This window comes from Oncorhynchus kisutch, linkage group LG27, assembly GCF_002021735.2.
Source record: "Oncorhynchus kisutch isolate 150728-3 linkage group LG27, Okis_V2, whole genome shotgun sequence".
Classification (NCBI taxonomy): Eukaryota; Metazoa; Chordata; class Actinopteri; order Salmoniformes; family Salmonidae; genus Oncorhynchus; species Oncorhynchus kisutch.
The window spans coordinates 25096343-25115779 of record NC_034200.2 but is presented as its reverse complement, the minus strand read 5'-3'; the positions used below and the strand labels follow the sequence as shown (position 1 = coordinate 25115779).

Here is a 19437-nt window from a genome sequence, read left to right as displayed (position 1 = left end):
CATGATTTACAACTCACGGTATACATTAACACAACATGTCGCCAGCTTTGAATTACGAGTAGAAGATTGTAATGAAGAACTATAAACTTTCCATATTGTTCCAATCTGTGTTTGCCAAGTCTCCTCGTCATCTGTCCTATTATAAGGACATTGCTTTGTTCCTTTCATCTAGGTAGGTTATTCCCCTCTGCTTGCTTGGTAGGACATATGGGCCTTGGTCAAAAGTAGTCCACTATAAAGGCAATAGTATGCTATTTGGGACGCAACCAAGCTGGCATCATGCCAGTGTTTCCTTGTTAACTAGAGGAGTGGTTAATTACTGTACAGAATGTTTCTTCTCCCGCCCCCTCCCTGTAAATTACAAAGTAGCATTGACTGGACTTTTCATAAGGAGTTTATTGAAGCCTATAATAAGTCCCTCCAGAGCTGCGTGGAAGTTTATCAGAATGGGATGTGTCACGGCTCACATGGTAACAGCACGGAAATAGAGGGAAAAAGCTTTTTTCAGGGTGACATTGAACGCTCTGAAAAAATATTTTACAGCACACAGAAATGACAGGTGTTTGTATTGACACAGTCTGTATGGAAAAGGGAATTCAAGGAAAGCATGGAGTTGTTTAACAACTAACTGTTCCTCATGTGACAACGCTCTTAAATACAGGGTACCTGCTGTAGCCAGTTTTGTAACCTTATCCTTTTGAACACGACCAGCCTGGTCAATGACTGTCTAAAATGGCACCCTATTCCCTATATTGCGCATAAGGCCATAGAGGACTCAGGTCAAAAGTAGTGCACTATATAGGGAATAGGGTGCCATTTGAGACTGTATGTAGAGGACATGTGCTACTGTGTTCCATCCAGGGAGGTGCACTCTTCCACCCCCAGATGCTGTTCAGTCAGGGCTACAGTATGGTTCTCTGTCCAACATGGGAACCATTAACAGCACTTAGGACTACATTTACTGTTATCGGGCGCACACACACAGACTGTTATCAGTCCTACCACCAGGCCAGACATGCAGCCTGGTACACATCTGATCCAACATGCAGTAACACCAGATAACAAGGACTCCACCATTGATCAAGTCGAGGGCACTAAGCACACATGAGATATAGGATCTAGGAAGTTGTCCTTTTTTGTGTTGAGAAGCATTGTCATTTTGTGTGATCTGCTTCTCTCTGTTGGGGCCTGCTTGAGCTGAGAGAGCTGCATTAGGCAGATGAAAGTGTCTGGAGGAGATAACATCAGGTGAGAGAGAGAGAGAGAGATGTTTACTGTTAAAAAACAAAATGTATTTCACTTTTGTTTATTATCTATTTCACTTGCTTTGGCAATGTAAACATGTGTTTCCCATGCCAATAAAGCTCTTTGAATTGAATTGAGATAGTGAGAGAGAGAGGCCAGATGCTCAGTGAGAGGTCTGCATCTCACCTTTCTGATAAGGCTGCCTGCCTTGCTGCTGACGCTCAAACGGCCCCTTTGTAGAAAAAGATTGCGTCCCAAATGGCACCCTATTCTATTTACAGTGTACTACTTCTGACCAAGGCCTATAGGGCTCTGTTCAAAAATAGTGCACTTTATAGGGAATATGGTACCATTTGGGAAGCAACCAAACTAATTTTATGACTCCAGTGTTGAGGAGAAAAGGCCCTCTTTTTGAACCAGGTTTAGACATCACCAATCATCTATCAGCGGGTGAAAAAAAACTCCCTCAATAGGCTGACTTCACTGGGTTCATGGGATAATGTTAACAGCATGCTTTCATATCTTAGCATGAAGTCATATTTTATGAGATTTTGGAGTTTAGGCTGTATTTGGGACCTTGTCATCACAACACTTGTCACGAATGTTGTTGGAAGTAGACCAAGGTGCAGCGTGGTACATTTTCCTTTTTATTTTAAATGTCGCCAACAAAACAAACAGGGCTAAGTGCCACAAATAAAGTTAACTACCCACACTGAATGGAGGGGAAAAGGGCTACCTAAGTATGATTCCCAATCAGAGACAACGGTAGACAGCTGTCCCTGATTGAGAACCATACCCGGACAAAACATAGAACTAAAGAAACCTAGAAAACAAAAAATAGAATGCCCATCCCACATCACACCCTGACCTAACCAAATAGAGAAATAAAATGGCTCTCTAAGGTCAGGGCGTGACAACACTGACTTAAAACGCCTCAGTTTACGATGATCGATGAGATGTCAGACATACAGATTTTCTGCTGCTTCTTAACCGATATGGACAAATGTACAGTTTACTAAAATCTCCTTTCTTTCAAGTCAGAAAGCATACCATGTTTTAGCTTTAACCACTTTTTCCACAAACCTCCCACCTTTAAAGTCAGAATGCGTACAGAGGATATCTATTGGTGACCTAACCAATTGTATATGGGTGGGTTAGTGGGTGATTTCCCATTCGTTATATAATGACCACCTCTGTCTAACCTTGATGTGATTTATCTGTCCACAGGTAGCTCTGGTCTTTCCCAACAACGACCCGGCTGCCTTCATGGTTGCCTTTTACGGATGCCTACTGGCCGAACTTGTCCCTGTGCCAATTGAAGTGCCACTTACGAGAAAGGTAAGGCCGCTCACACGTACACGCAAACGTGCACACACCACACACACACACACAATTGTGTACGTGTGTGTCTTCCTCGGTCATCAAGGCCAGCTGCATGACAGGAAGGACAGGTGGAGTTCCCCTTTTAGTACATAATGTGTGTCCCAAATGGTACCGTATCCCCTATATAGTGCACTACTTTTGACCAGAGCCCAGGTCGGCGGTGATAGGATTCTCTTCATATCAGTGTTCAGAATTACAGTAGGCTGTCCAACAGTCATGTTGTCGCACAGAGAAAGAGCAGAGATACTGTAGCCATGTAAATCTAGGCCTTTTGCAGTCAGGAGATCAGTCTGGTCCCTTCTCTAGTGAAGTTGGTGATGTTGGAGGTCAGAGTGGAGAATAGCTGTTGACCACGCAGTGTGTAGAACCAGAAGACTAGGGGGAGTTTTTCACTAGTGAACTGGTCTGTCTTGTAAAAGAGATTTGATCTCAATGAGAATAAACCGATGTAATTAAAGGTTAAATAAAAATAGAAAAAATTGTAAAGAATGGAGGCTCCTGGAAGTTGGTGGTGTGTTCTTCTGTTATGATGCAGCTCACGTCCTAATGTGACTCAGTCTGCCTGCCTGCCCTGACCAGTTCTAGCTCTGTGGTTCAGTCAGAGGATCAACGCATGTAATCCTGGCCATAAGGACGAGGTCTGAGGGAGGTGGAGAACATCCAGAGAGATAGCAGTCAGTAGCGCATTGATGTGTCCTATGCTACAGGGGCAAACAGAGCACAGGTTCTGTCCTATATAGGGAATAGGGTGCCATTTGGGATGTTGCCACTCTCTCCAACAGGGCCAGTCAGACAGAGGCAGACTCAGGCAGTGAGGCTGGAGCTGAAGTCATCCTGGTAACTGGAGGGTGATCAACAGGTAGAAGGGATTTGGGAGCATTTGGTTCTCTCTGGATGAGGCTGTTTTCCAAATAGTCACCCTATTCCCTATGTAGTGCACTACTTTTGACCAGGTCCCACAGGAATATGGTGCTATTTGGGACGCATACAGATTTGTATTCATAGAGGAGGACTAAAGATATGTCACCGCTCTGTGCTGAGGGGGAGCAACTTGGCTTATTAACACAGTGGTGGGCAAGTGTCCTCTTCCAGGGGTGTACTTTTACATCAACGCTTCCTCAAGCTACAGAAACAGGAGAGAGGCTCCTGCCCTATGGGCTGTTCTGGCTTGGACAAGGCTTACTTTACCTACAGTTATCATAGTGTAATATTTCTGGAAGGGGCCATAGAGAAACCAGACGGCCATGATGTCTCCACAGCATCTGGATCCAATAGGGATTGTTAAACAAGAGTGGTTCCACTCTCTGTGGGAGAACATCACTGGTATCATGCTCAGATACAGTTATTGGTGTTTCCCCCGGCGGCAGGTATCCTAGTGGTTAAGAGCGAAGTGTCAGTAACTGAAAGGTCGCTGGTTCAAATCTCTGAGCCAACTAGGTAAGAAATCTGTCGACGTGCCCATTAGCAAGGCACTTTAACCTAATTGCTCCTGTAAATTGCTCTGGATAAGAGTGTCTGCTAAATGACAAAATGTAAATGTAAAATGTCCTCATAACATTGTATTATGTTATGCTGCAGTAATAATGGGAAAATATTGCAAGCAATGCATTTCAGCAATTTACAGGCACTGTATACACTGTGTACAAAACATTAAGTACACCTGCTCTTTCCATGACATAGACTGACCAGGTGAATGCTATGATCCCTTATTGATGTCAGTTGTGTTAAATCCACTTCAATCATCGTAGCTGAAGGGGAGGAGACAGGTTAAAGAAGGATTTTTAAGCCTTGAGCCAAATGAGACATGCATTGTGTATGTGTGCCAGTCAGAGGGTGAATGGGCAAGACAAAAGATTGAAGTGCCTTTCAACAGAGTATGGTAGTAGGTGCTAGGTACACCGGTTGGTGTCAAGAAATGCAAGGCTGCTGGGTTGTTCATGCTCAACAGTTTCCCGTGTGTATTAAGAATGGATCCAATCAGCCAAAGGACATCCAGCCAACTTGACACAATTGTCTTGCTTTTACAGTATGTGGAGGTATCAGATATCTGAGTACAATACAGAGATGGGAGCCATACAGTACACCAAAGGCTCTGAATTGTACAAATCAGACGGATATCAGCCCCTTTGTGGATCAAATGTTCTAAAATAAGCTGCTTTACAAAAAGGAAACAACCTTTAATCCAACTGCACTGTCCAATTTACAGTAGCTATTACAGTGAAAGAATTCCACTCTATTGTTTGAGGAGAGTGCCCAATTTTGAACTTGAAAAGTTATTAATAAAATAATTAGGCACATTTGAGCAGTCTTGATTTTAAAAAAATAACATAAATACAATGGTTCGATGGATCAGTCACTGCACATACACTGCTACCATCTAGTTTTATAATAATATGGCCAAAATCTAAATTGCATCTGGGCTGGAATAATACATTATGGTCTTTCTCTTGCATTTTATCGACGTTACAAAAAAAATACAAAAGAACGGTTGTTTTTTTTCTTTGTATTGTCTTTTACCAGATCTATTGTGTTATATTCTCCTACATTCCTTTCACATTTACACAAACATCCACAAAAGTGTTTCCTTTCAAATGGTACCAAGAATATGCATATCCTTGCTGAAGATTTCACTTCACAACTTGATGAGGCCATTCAGAATGCACCATGCATTTCATTAGCTGTGGATGAATCAACCGATAACACTGATGCCCAGCTTCTGGTGTTTGTCAGATTTTATAACGAAACAATGAAGAAATGTTGTGAGGAGCTGTTGGGCTTAACAAATCGAGAAGCCCATATGCAGGGTGAGGATATCCATGAGGTCATCAAAGGGATGCTGACAAAAAGGGGGAGAGATCTGAAGTCCGTGGTCTCCATCACCACAGATGGCACTCCAGCCATGATGGGAAGAGGGAGGGGACTGGTTGCACGTTTGAAAGAGGACCACCCTGACCTGACATATCACTGCATCATCCATCAATTTGTCCTGTGTGCCTGGGAAAATAGTATTCTGAGGTCATGACAACGATTCTGAAACGGATCAACATTTGAGCGCAGCATCATCCCTACAACACCGCCTGCTACGAGGCAGAGATGTTCCCAACCATGTTGATTTCATCCAGAAGCTGATGGATAACTTCAAGGCTCGTTTTGATGACTTCACTGTTGGAAAAGCTCATCCAAACCCCCTTCTTGGTCACAAAGAAGCAAAACAGATCTTCAGATGGGTAGATGTTGCATCACTGCAAATGGAGTTGATTGAGCTGGAAAAAAATGTGTCTCCAGCGCAGGCTGGTGATTGTGACCATGTCACTTTCTGGGGAAAGATGGTGCCTGCAGCTGTCCCTGTTCTCAAGAAACTGGTACTGTACAGTACCACTCAAACGTTTGGACACTTTTTTTTGTTGATTCTTCAAAGTAGCCAACGCTTGCCTTGATAGCTTTGCACACCCTTGTCATTCTCTCAACCAGCTTCATCTGGAATGCATTTAAATTAACAGGTGTGCTTTTAAAAGTAAATTTGTGTAATGTATTTCCTTCTTTATTGTGTTTGAGCCAATCAATTGTGTTGTGACATGGTAGGGGTGGTATACAGAAGATAGCCCTATTTGGTTAAAGACCAAGTCCATATTATGGCATATTTAAGCAAAGATAAATGACAGGTCATCATTACTTTAAGACATGAATGTCTGCCAATACTGAACATTTGCAGTCGTAAAAACCATCAAGCACTATGATGACACTGGCTCTCATGAGGACCGTAACAGGAAAGAAAGACCCATTGTTACCTCTGCTGCAGAGGACAAGTTCATTAGAGTTACCAGCCTCAGAAATTGCAGCCCAAATAAATGCTTCACAGAGTTCAAGTAACAGACACATCTCAACATCAATTGCTCATGATCGAATTGTTGCAAAGAAACCACTGCTAAAGGACACCAATAAGAACAGACTTGCTTGGGCCAAGAAACACGAGCAATGGACATTATACCGGTGGATTTCTGTCCTTTGGGATTCCTTTGGGAAATGTGATATTCTTGGTTCCAACCGGCATGTCTTTGTGAGACTCAGAGTAGGTGAACAGATGATCTCCGTATGTGTAGTTCCCACCGTAAAGCATGTAGGACGTGGTTTAATGGTGTGGGGGTGCTTTGCTGGTGACAGTCTGTGATTTATTTAGAATTCAAGGCACACTTAACCAACATAGTTACCACAGAGATTTGCCATCTCATCTGGTGTTCGCTTAGTGGGACTATCATTTGGACAGTCCCACTAAGGACAGGACAATGACCCAGCCCAAGAAGGAGAGTGATAGAGTGCTGCATCAGATGACCTGGCCTCCACAATCACCCGACCTCAACCCAATTGAGATGGTTTTGGATGAGTTGGCCCGCAGAGTGAAGGCAAAGCAGCCAACAAGTGCTCAGCAAATGTGGGAACTCCTTCCAAACTGTTGGAAAAGCATTCCAGGTGAAGCTGGTTGAGAGAATGCCAAGAGGGTGGCTACTTTAAAGATTCTCAAATATAAAATATATTTTGATTTGATTAACACTTTTTTGGTTACTACATGATTTTCTATGTGTTATTTCATAGTTTTGATATAGCTGTGTCCAAACCTTTGACTGGTACTGTACATCCGGACCATATTTGACTCCACATACAGCTGTGAATCAGCCTTCTCCACAAGTAACTTTATTCAAATCAAATACCGCACCAGGCTCACCAATGAACACCTGCACCAGTGTCTGAATTGCTCTCATACCATTTTTGCCAAAGTTCAAGCATTGGCAGGAGACGAAGGGTAATTCCTCTCATTAATGCAGGGCAAGACTTCTACATTAATATTACATGGCCCAGAGTGACGTTCTGTGCATTCAGATTATTATTTTTGCTCAACTCTCCTTTGTTCTCCAGAAAACATGCACTTTATTTCATTTAAATATATATATATATTTTTTTTATTCAAAGGTTGTGTACACTGGTTCACAGTGCATAGACAATTATGCAACCACTTTTGTACTTCAGCAATGTTGATGCGATGTTACATGTTTACAAATATGTTGTAGTTACTTCAAATTCTTAATCTCATTTAATGTATTGAATGTACATTTGATAAAACAACATGTTTCCTCAGTCATAGATGACTATGTTTGTTACTACGCTGTACCACAGCGCTGATAAAGGACGATATCCATCCGGCCCTTTGCCACCTTGGAAATTTGTGTCACTGGACCTTCTCAAATAGTAGTACCCCTGCTTTAAAGCATTCACATTCACAGGGTGTATTAACATTTGTCTCAATAAAACAGTTTGAATAATTCTAGATATTGAAGTAACAGTAGAATGGAAAGATGGATCATAGGATCTGCTAAATAGTATATATTATATACTATGCCTATAAGACTACACTGCCTCTCAAGTCTGCATGCAGCCAGTAGCTCACACATAGTCGTCCCACACACACACTTGACTGTGATGGAACTCAAGAGAAGGAAAATCACCAGTTGAGTAACTAGCCTCCCCCTTCACCCTTCCCTCCCCCTTCACCCTTCCCTCCCCCTTTACCCTTCACCCTTCCCTCCCCCTTTACCCTTCACCCTTCTCTCCCCCTTTACCCTTCACCCTTCCCTCCCCCTTTACCCTTCACCCTACCCTCCCCTTTTACCCTTCACCCTACCCTCCCCTTTTACCCTTCACCCTACCCTCCCCTTTTACCCTTCACCCTTCCCTCCCCCTTTACCCTTCACCCTTCTCTCCCCTTTTACCTTTCACCCTTCTCTCCCCTTTTACCTTTCACCCTTCTCTCCCCTTTTACTGTTCACCCTTCTCTCCCCTTTTACCTTTCACCCTTCCCTCCCCCTTTACCCTTCACCCTTCCCTCCCCCTTTACCCTTCACCCTTCTCTCCCCTTTTACCCTTCACCCTTCTCTCCCCTTTTACCCTTCACCCTTCTCTCCCCTTTTACCCTTCACCCTTCCCTCCCCCTTTACCCTTCACCCTTCCCTTCACCCTTCCCTCCCCCTTTACCCTTCCCCCTACCCTCCCCCTTCCCCCTACCCTCCCCCCTTTTAACCTTCACCCTTCCCTCCCTTCTTTACCTTTCGACCCCCCATGCTCTCTCTTGTTTTACCCCTACCACCTCACCTCTCTGCCTTTTCCCCATCTTGCTTACTCACACACATTCACACATCCCTCTCTGCTTTCTCTCTGCTGTCTCTTCCCATCTCCGTCTATTTCCCTTCATCCCGGCTCAATTAGACATTTTGCTGACTCAGGTTCAGCTGATGCAGGCAGGCAGGAAGACCGGCAGGCAGGAAGACCGGCTGGCAGGAAGACCGGCTGGCAGGAAGACCGGCTGGCAGGAAGACCGGCAGGCAGGAAGACAGGCAGGCAGGCAGGGCTATGGGCCCAGTTTAAGCAGAGAGGTAGGGTCTGAGACAGAAAGGCTGCATACTGTAGTGTAGAATAGGAAACTCCCTAGCTCAGGTTTGCAGGGCTGTCTCCTCCATATGAGCTGGTGTGGGCTCACTCCTCCACCCACACACACTGTCAGAGAGGGGGGGGCCGCGCAATGTGTGTGAACGGTAGGATGATATCACTGTTTTTCTAAAGTAATATATCCTCTTAAAAGTCGTAAAACACCAGATAAAAAGACTGAATGCGTGTACAGAGAGTATAAAATACGCCTAATTAATGTGCAATATGAAAACAAAAGCAATGTTGACTGAGACTTTCCTCCTTTGACCATCTTCTCTCTCTCTCTCTCCCCCACTCTCCCTCTACAGGATGCAGGGAGCCAGCAGATAGGCTTTTTGCTGGGGAGCTGTGGGGTGACGGTTGCCTTGACGAGTGACGCCTGCCATAAAGGCCTTCCCAAGAGCACCACAGGGGAGATCCCACAGTTCAAAGGTCAGCAACTGTGTCAAAGCATGTGACGCACCACTGCATGATGTGGTCCTGTCATATGCTGTCGTATGTGATGCTGTGTCAGATGGTTTTCATAAGATACTACATCCACAAAAACAGAATTCCAATATTGCTGTCTGGTCACCCATCACAGACTCATTGACTTGAATAAGGATAAGCATTCTAGGAATGATATGAGTGTGTCTAAAGCAGCACAAGGTTCTGTAGTACCAGGTTGTATTGAAATGAAACACTGATATCAAACAGGTTTTTAGTTTGGTGATTTTATTGCTCCTCTCCAAAACAAATGGAGAGACTTGGAATGGAAGGATAAGCAGGCAGAAGAGACGTGATTAAATAGGAGGGCAGGTTTGTTTTAGTACACAGACTGCATATAGAATGGTTTAGTACACAGACTGCATATAGAATGGTTTAGTACACAGACTGCATATAGAATGGTTTAGTACACAGACTGCATATAGAATGGTTTAGTACACAGTAGCTGCATGTAGAATGGTTTAGTACACGGGGCTGTGTAATGTAGGATGGTTTAGTACACAGTAGCTGCATGTAATGTAGAATGGTTTAGTACACAGTGGCTGCATGTAATGTAGAATGGTTTAGTACACAGTAGCTGCATATAGAATGGCCCACTGTGTGGGGAACAGAGCAGTCAGGGAGAGAGAGCTCAGTGTAATTCTTTTTTAATTCTTTTTATTTTAGGCAGGTCAGTTAGAACAAATTCTTATTTACAATGACGGCCTACCCCAGCCAAACCCTAACCCGGACGAGGTTGGGCTAATTGTGCGCTGCCCCATGGGACTCCCAATCACGTCTGGTTGTGATACAGCCTGGAATCAAACCAGGGTCTGTAGTGACGCCTCTAGCACTGAGATGCGGTGCCTTAGACCGTTGCACCACTCGGCAGCCCCATTGTGCATACTCCTCAGTATTGATGCCAACCAGTGGATTTAAAGCTATCATTTTAGCATTGATGACATAAGTCAGGGCTGAGTAGAGGGCTGGCTATGGAAACCCTACATATAATACTGGCACACAGCCTGGGTCAGGCCCAGGATGCCTCCCAAAAAGCCCCCTATGGGCCCTGGTCAAAAGTAGTGCACTACATACAGTAGGGACGCAAAACCCAGCATCAATCGGGATGAGTGCTCATTGATCGCTTCAGGGTAATCACTAGACTAGCTGTCTCCATTGGCTTCGGCTAATGGGGATCCTAATATATCAAATCAAAATCACATCACATTAAATGGCAGATTGTGACTGGCTCTCTAATGCCTTGATTGTCTTTTCTTTTGTCTTGGTCCTAATAACTCTCTTTGATCTGTCTGTCTGTTTGTCTGTCTGTCTCTCTATCCAGGCTGGCCAAAGCTACTGTGGTTTGTGACTGAATCTAAGCACTTATCCAAACCCCCCAGAGACTGGTTCCCCCATATCAAGGATGCAAATAACGACACAGCCTATATTGAGGTAACACACAGATCTGTTATGTCTTTGACTGCTTATGCAACAACGTGAATGTTTTTCAAGATGTTCCCACCTTGTACCAAGATAAAGTTCATCACTACAATAATGTTGTTTTTGCTGTCTGGTTTCTTCTCCCATTGATTTGGACTGCTATTCCCCTGGGTCTGTTAACAAGTATCTCACTCTTGACAACACAGAGTGATTGGATTGACTGAAGTCTATATTGATTATATGAATCAGTCATAATACGAAGAGAGGTGTTGCTGTTATTGGTTAACTACAGCTAGATCATGTATTATATGCTCTGCTAAGTGCACAGCTCTCATTGGGATGTCTAGGCTAACTGCAAACAGCACTTGTTTGGTGTAGTTGTCAATCGATCTGCTTGTGATTGCCGATCAATGTGCTTCATGGGGTTTGATTATCATTGTCTGTCTGGCGATTGGATATTCAGTTGTTGCTTCTGTATGGGAGACAAAATATATTTCCCAAATGACACCGTTTCCCCTATATAGTACACTACTTTTGACCTGGGCCCTGGTCAAAGGTAGTGCACTATAAACGGAATAGGGTGCCATTTAGCAAGAAGCCGGAGACCGACCAGTCAATCCAGTCAGATAATGTGGTTTGTCTTCATTTACTTTGGCTCTTTTTATGCAGCCAGGCGGTAATTTAAACCAGAGGTGTAGATATTCTATGTTGATTGTGAAGTGAGTGGAAAAAATCAGAATTAAATAGAGAGAAGAAGATGTTGGAACATCATTAGAGCAGACAACTGGGATTGTCTGCATCCAAAATGGCACCTTATACCATTGGGGGCGCGGCACTGAGCCAGACCCTGAGCTCATCTGTGTGAATTGTTTGTTTATAGTTATATCGCTCAATTTTGCAAGTTTGAAAGTGGATTGTACGTGGCATGTGTGACCTTTTTAATCCTAATCGGTGTAATATGAGGAAAACTTTCCAATCACTACCGGGGGTTGTATGGATTCCATTAGTAAATCAACCACAATCACCTACTCCCCTGCGTTTCTGCTCTCTTTCCGAGATGAAACTCACTTTCTCCAAAACAGCATTGCCTTGCCTGATGGTTGTTCTACAAAGTCAAAAAGGGTAACCAAGCAAAAGTGAGGCTCAAGAGGTGGTGTTAGGAACGGACTACGGAGGCGGGGAAGCTGTCACCCGCTCCCGGTGACCACCCTGTCAACTATGCGGTCACTAAATAATAACCTGGATGAGTTAGCGGCAAGGGCTACATTTGAAGGGGACTTTAGAAGAAGTCATTGAATCTGCTTTACAGAAATGTGGCTCAAGCAGGACAATATTGATGTGAACATTGATGGATACACTGTCATTAGAGCAGATGGAGTCAAAACAACGTCACATAAATCAATAGGCTGGGGGCTATGTATCTTTGTAGATAATACTTGGGCAACGCAGTATAATGTGATTGAACAAGTGTGCACCAGAGACAGATTCTTGTTGTATTATTCAGGCCATTCAAATCAAATCAAATCAAATTTATTTATATAGCCCTTCGTACATCAGCTGATATCTCAAAGTGCTGTACAGAAACCCAGCCTAAAACCCCAAACAGCAAGCAATGCAGGTGTAGAAGCACGGTGGCTAGGAAAAACTCCCTAGAAAGGCCAATACCTAGGAAGAAACCTAGAGAGGAACCAGGCTATGTGGGGTGGCCAGTCCTCTTCTGGCTGTGCCGGGTGGAGATTATAACAGAACATGGTCAAGATGTTCAATGTTCATAAATGACCAGCATGGTCGAATAATAATAAGGCAGAACAGTTGAAACTAGAGCAGCAGCACAGTCAGGTGGAAGTTGAAACTGGAGCAGCAGCATGGCCAGGTAGACTGGGGACAGCAAGGAGTCATCATGTCAGGTAGTCCTGGGGCATGGTCCTAGGGCTCAGGTCAGTTGAAACTGGAACAGCAGCATGGCCAGGTGGACTGGGGACAGCAAGGAGTCATCATGTCAGGTAGTCCTGGGGCATGGTCCTAGGGCTCAGGTCCTCCGAGAGAGAGAAAGAAAGAGAGAAGGAGAGAATTAGAGAACGCACACTTAGATTCACACAGGACACCGAATAGGACAGGAGAAGTACTCCAGATATAACAAACTGACCCCAGCCCCCCGACACATAAACTACTGCAGCATAAATACTGGAGGCTGAGACATTCTATTCATTCATTCTATCGTCCACGCAAGTTTGGACAGATGACCATTACTCTGGTCTATGTGCCTGGACCTAACAATAAGGAAGCTGCTGACAGGATTACAGACTGTTTTAATGCTGCTCTTTCATGATCAGCTGACCAGACAGTATTTCTGCTTGGGGATTTAATATGCTCTCCCTTTCCGCGCACCTCCCCACTCTGCAACAGTACAGTATGTCACCTGTCCAACTCGCTCAACTCACATCCTGGACCGGTGTTATGGCAACATAGAGGATGCATACAAGGCAGTGTGCAAAGCATCAGGAAATCCGACCATAACATTATCCATCTCCTACCGAGATACAGTCAGCAGGTTAAACGTGAATAACCTGTAGAGAAATCCATTCAGGTGTGAACAGAGGAGAGTAGGGAGGAGCTCAAGGATTGCTTTGACATCACACTGGGAGGTGTTCTTTGACTCGTGCAGGGATCCCCACGAGATGACTGACAGCACCACATCCTACATCCAGTTCTGTGAGGATACTGTCATTAACAGTAAAACTATATTTACCAACAACAAGCCCTGGGTAGCACTTGAAAATGTGCCTTTCAATGAAAGTTTGCTTTCCTGAAAGGAGATACTGATGCTGTAATGGAGAAAGAAAATGAATTCAGATCAAAAATGTGTAAAGCTAAAAAGGACTTCAAGGATGAAGTGGAACAGAGGTTCTGTCCAGCCAATCCAAGACAAGCTTGGGAAGGACTTAATGCAATGGAAAGGAAAAGAGGGAACAATACAATTGCAGACTTCTCATCCTTTGTAAATTACCTTAACTGTTTCTATGAAAAATTTGCCACCGTCGATTTCAAAGATGAATGTAAACAAATATGTGAGACCATCCCCAAATCCTCTCCTGTCCACATAACAAAGAGTGAGGTGGCCTCATGCTTCTCACATATTGAGCCACACAAAGCAACGGGCCCAGGCGGTCTACGGGGCAAGGTACTGAAGGTCTGCGCCGACCAGCTCAAGGGAGTCTTCACATTACTGTTTCAACTCCAAACTCCTGAAGGTGTTGACCATTGTACCAGCCCCTAAGAAGTCACAGGCCAAATCACCAAATTACTTTCGACCTGTGGCCCTCACGCCCCTTCTGGCCAAATGCATGGAAAGGGTTGTTAGTAAGCACCTTACCCTGTCCATAGCAGATCAATTGGACCCATTACAGTTTGCCTATTAGGCACAGAGGGGGACTGAGGATGCTACCCTGACCTTGGTGAACATGGTGGCTAGTCACCTACAACATGCTAAATCATATGCACACAATTTATTGATTTTAGTTCAGCTTTCAAGACAATGCAAATACACACACTGCTGAAATGACTACTGGACCTGAATGTCAACAGAGGCCTTGCAGGTTGGATCAAGGACTTTTTAACTGACCGCCCACAGTGTGTCCTCATGAATGGGGCCCTCTCTGATGAACTGACCCTGAACACACCCAGGGGTGTGTCCTTTTACCGTTGTTGTTCTCTATCTACACTTAATGAGATGAAGAGCCAAGGAAGCAATGTGAGCCTTTTTTGACATGGCTCTGGTAGGGCTCTTTTTTTAAAGATGCTACATCAGATGGGGACAGCTATTTTAAACAGACCAGCAACCTTCAAGAATGGTGCCCGTCAGTTGCCCTCCACGTCAATGTGGAATAAACAAAGGAGCTGATCATCATTGGAAACAACTTGCCAGTGTCCCAACCACTCTCTCTGAATGAGTGTTTCAAATACCTAGGGTCACAAATTGATTGAACAGTTTTGAACAAGCTGAGTTTTACAGGGAATGCATACTATTTTTTTAAAGCAAGCCAGCGCCTTTTTTTAATCAGGAAATTTAAGGAGTTTGGGGTCAGTCAGGTTGTTCTGGAGAAGGGTGTACAGCAGCTTGGTGGAGAGCATCCTCACGTTCATTATGGCAGTCTGGTATGGTAATCTGAGCGTGAGGAGCAAAAGCAAACTGACCAGAATAGTAAACACAGCCAGCAAAGTAATTAGTTGACCACAGGCACATTTGAGCAGTCTGTTCCGCAAGGCAACCAAAAAGAAGGCACTGGCTGTCGTTGGTGACCCCTCACACCCTCTGCTAGAGGTCGACCGACTATGATTTTTCAACGCCGATACCGATTATTGGAGGACCAAAAAAAGCCGAAACCGAGAGAGGCCTGTAATTTTCATCATAGGTACACTTCAACTATGACAGACAAAATGAGAAAAAAAATCCAGAAAATCACATTGTAGGATTTTTAATGAATTTATTTGTAAATTATGGTGGAAAATAAGTATTTGGTCACCTACAAACAAGCAAGACCTGTAACTTCTTCTTTAAGAGGCTCCTCTGTCCTCCACTCGTTACCTGTATTAATGGCACCTGTTTGAACTTGTTATCAGTATAAAAGACACAACCTCAAACAGTCACACTCCAAACTCCACTTTGGCCAAGACCAAAGAGCTGTCAAAGGACACCAGAAACAAAATTGTAGACCTGCACCAGGCTGGGAAGACTGAATCTGCAATAGGTAAGCAGTTTGGTTTGAAGAAATCAACTGTGGGACCAATTATTAGGAAATGGAAGACATACAAGACCACTGATAATCTCCCTCGATCTGGGGCTCCACACAAGATCTCACCCCGTGGGGTCAAAATGATCACAAGAACGGTGAGAAAAAATCCCAGAACCACACGGGGGGACCTAGTGAATGACCTGCAGAGAGCTGGGACCAAAGTAACAAAGCCTACCATCAGTAACACACTACGCCGCCAGGGACTCAAATCCTGCAGTGCCAGACGTGTCCCCCTGCTTAAGCCAGTACATGTCCAGGCCCGTCTGAAGTTTGCTAGAGAGCATTTGGATGATCCAGAAGAAGATTGGGAGAATGTCATATGGTCAGATGAAACCAAAATATAACTTTTTGGTAAAAACTCAACTCGACATGTTTGGAGGACAAAGAATGCTGAGTTGCATCCAAAGAACACCATACCTACTGTGAAGCATGGGGGTGGAAACATCATGCTTTGGGGCTGTTTTTCTGCAAAGGGACCAGGACGACTGATCCGTGTAAAGGAAAGAATGAATGGGGCCATGTATCGTGAGATTTTGAGTGAAAACCTCCTTCCATCAGCAAGGGCATTGAAGATGAAACGTGACTGGGTCTTTCAGCATGACAATGATCCCAAACACACCGCCCGGGCAATGAAGGAGTGGCTTCGTAAGAAGCATTTCAAGGTCCTGGAGTGGCCTAGCCAGTCTCCAGATCTCAACCCCATAGAAAATCTTTGGAGGGAGTTGAAAGTCTGTGTTGCCCAGCAACAGCCCCAAAACATCACTGCTCTAGAGGAGATCTGCATGGAGGAATGGGCCAAAATACCAGCAACAGTGAGTGAAAACCTTGTGAAGACTTACAGAAAACGTTTGACCTCTGTCATTGCCAACAAAGGGTATATAACAAAGTATTGAGATAAACTTTTGTTATTGACCAAACACTTATTTTCCACCAGAATTTGCAAATAAATTAATTAAAAATCCTACAATGTGATTTTCTGGATTTTTTTTCTCGTTTTGTCTGTCATACTTGAAGTGTACCTATGATGAGAATTACAGGCCTCTCTCATCTTTTTAAGTGGGAGAACTTGCACAATTGGTGGCTGACTAAATACTTTTTTGCCCCACTGTACCTTTGACTATTGGATGATCTTATAGGCACTTTAGTATTGCCAGTGTAACAGTATAGCTTCCGTCCCTCTCCTCGCCCCTACCTGGGCTCAAACCAGGAAAACATCGACAACAGCCACCCTCGAAGCATCGTTACCCATCGCTCCACAAAAGCCGCGGCCCTTGCAGAGCAAGGGGAACAACTACTTCAAGGTCTCATAGCGAGTGACGTTTGAAACGCTATTGACGTTTAGCTGAATATGCAGGTTTAAAAATATATACTTCTGTGTATTGATTTTAAGAAAGGCATTGATGTTTATGGTTAGGTACACATTGGAGCAACGACAGTCCGTTTTCGCGAATATGCACCGCATCGATTATATGCAACGCAGGACACGCTAGATAAACTAGTAATATCATCAATCATGTGTAGTTAACTAGTGATTATGATGGATTGCTTGTTTTTTATAAGATAAGTTTAATGCTAGCTAGCAACTTACCTTGGCTTCTTACTGCATTCGCGTAACAGTCTCCTCATGGAGTGCAATGTAAAGCAGGTGGTTAGAGCGTTGGACTAGTTAACCGTAAGGTTGCAAGATTGAATCCCTGAGCTGACAAGGTAAAAATCTGTCGTTCTGCCCTTGAACAAGGCAGTTAACCCACTGTTCCTAGGCCGTCATTGAAAATAAGAATGTGTTCTTAACTGACTAGTTAAATAAAGGTGTCCAAAAATACAGATTTCCGATTGTTATGAAAACTTGAAATCGGCCCTAATGAATCATTCCAATGAATCTGTCGACCTCCACCCTCTAAATCCCTCAGTTAAAGAGGCTTCCCTCTGGCTGGCGCTTCAGAAGGCCCATGGACAAGAAGAACGTGTTCAAACATTCATTCGTTCCTTGTGCTGTTGGACTACTAAATGCAAAGTAGATTTTGTCAGTATTTGTACTTATCTATCCAGTGCAGTTGGGACAGTGGTCGGCTGTGAGTGAATGTCTCAATGTCCTCTGTTGTTAGTGTATGCAACATGACTGGTTTAAATGTGTCTGATGTGAGAATGTATGTGATCCTTTTAATGGAAGGTGATGCCAAAGAAAAATGTCCATCCTGGATGGACAATAAAGTTTCTTTCTACAGTGTTATATAGTGCACTACATATGACCAAAGCCCTAGTCAAAAGTAGTGCACTTTATAGGGAATAGGGTGCCATTTGGGATGGGTCCATTGTTTGTTGATGTCTAGACAGTATCCAAAATTGCAGTAATGGGTAGTGACCGTTTTGGTACTTTTGGCTTCCTCAAAGTACTTTCCTACTCAGTCCCCACATTTTTTCTAGTCCTCTCCTTAGTCAAATGGACATTTACAAGAAAAATTTTCAGCAATGGCTTACAAGAAATGTCCTCGTCAATTCTACAAAGGAAAATGTCTCCAGAAATATTTTGTTCTGGACTTAATCTTTTAGACATGGTTGTTTTCGTAGTCATGCATCACTAGACATATGTAAGGCTGAGCAGATATCTGGATATGCTATGCATCACTCTTCTCAATGTAATACTACTTCAGATAGTCTGTAAGATATAGAGCATGAAGGTCTGTTATAATGACTTAGCCTAATGACTGTCTAACTTTTAAAGAGCGACTGCCCCTAAAAAGCAACTTCTTGTTTTGAAAATCGCCAATGTGGCATTGATGAGTCGAAAAAATTGTGTCAAAAAAAAAGTGTAAATAGAATAATTTTGGTCATAAAGTCAGTCTCATCCAAAACTGAGATTTGTGAGATGATAGGGGGGGAAATGGTGTCACGGAATGAAGGGTAACACAACAGGTTTATTTGGGTTGGGTTTATTTTAATCCTGCCCACAACTGGCAGCACCCAAGTAATCATACATTCGTAGCGCAGCTGCACATGACCCTATCGTAATGCCCATGGTAAAATTGATTTGACAAATTATATCCCTATGGGGCTAGTTAGGGACCAATGCACAAGGGACAATACTTTAAAAGGTCAATAACTAAAAATGTCAATGACTTAAAAACATAAAACCAATTATAAATGGTAGAAATTCCTATACAAATATTGAAAGCATTTAATCAGACAACTAAAAGATGTGCAACATGAAAATATTGTCCCATTTACATTGTGTAATTTGATGGTCCCTAACTATCCCCAGAGATAGGCTATCCAAAGTCAAACCAATTTTGCCATGGTCGCACACCAGCCGACTGAAGCTAATTGGCTAAATAATTTGACTAACTCTTCCCACCTGCAAACACACACGAGACACCCACATCAAACCACACCCCGAAACCAACTCATGTTTTAATTCAGTCATGGCTGCTAGTATTTCTTAATGAACCAAGTCTAAAATGAGGCGAGATCAGGAAGTGCAGTCCACCTTTAATAATGTTTTAATAATCTCCCTGAAGTGCAGATTAGAAAATCAATGGTATAATCCATCTAAATGTTGAGTGCTGTTCTCCCATTAGTTAGGTTGAGATAAAATATACTGTGAATAATGAAAGTTGCTGCTATTCATTCCTAAGTGTCC

At 43.5% G+C, this 19437-nt stretch overlaps 1 protein-coding gene across 9 annotated transcripts in view; it reads left to right on the top strand.

Moving 5' to 3' along the window:
* The window catches only part of LOC109872035 (disco-interacting protein 2 homolog C), a 248527-nt gene that overhangs the window by 176596 nt on the left and 52494 nt on the right, over positions 1-19437 (top strand). For all 9 annotated transcript variants that reach the window (XM_031806568.1, XM_031806571.1, XM_031806569.1 and 6 more), the window contains 3 exons: positions 2473-2583; positions 9411-9534; positions 10910-11019. In XM_031806568.1, the coding sequence (XP_031662428.1) occupies positions 2473-2583; positions 9411-9534; positions 10910-11019 (345 nt within the window). The remainder of the gene's footprint in view (positions 1-2472; positions 2584-9410; positions 9535-10909; positions 11020-19437) is intronic.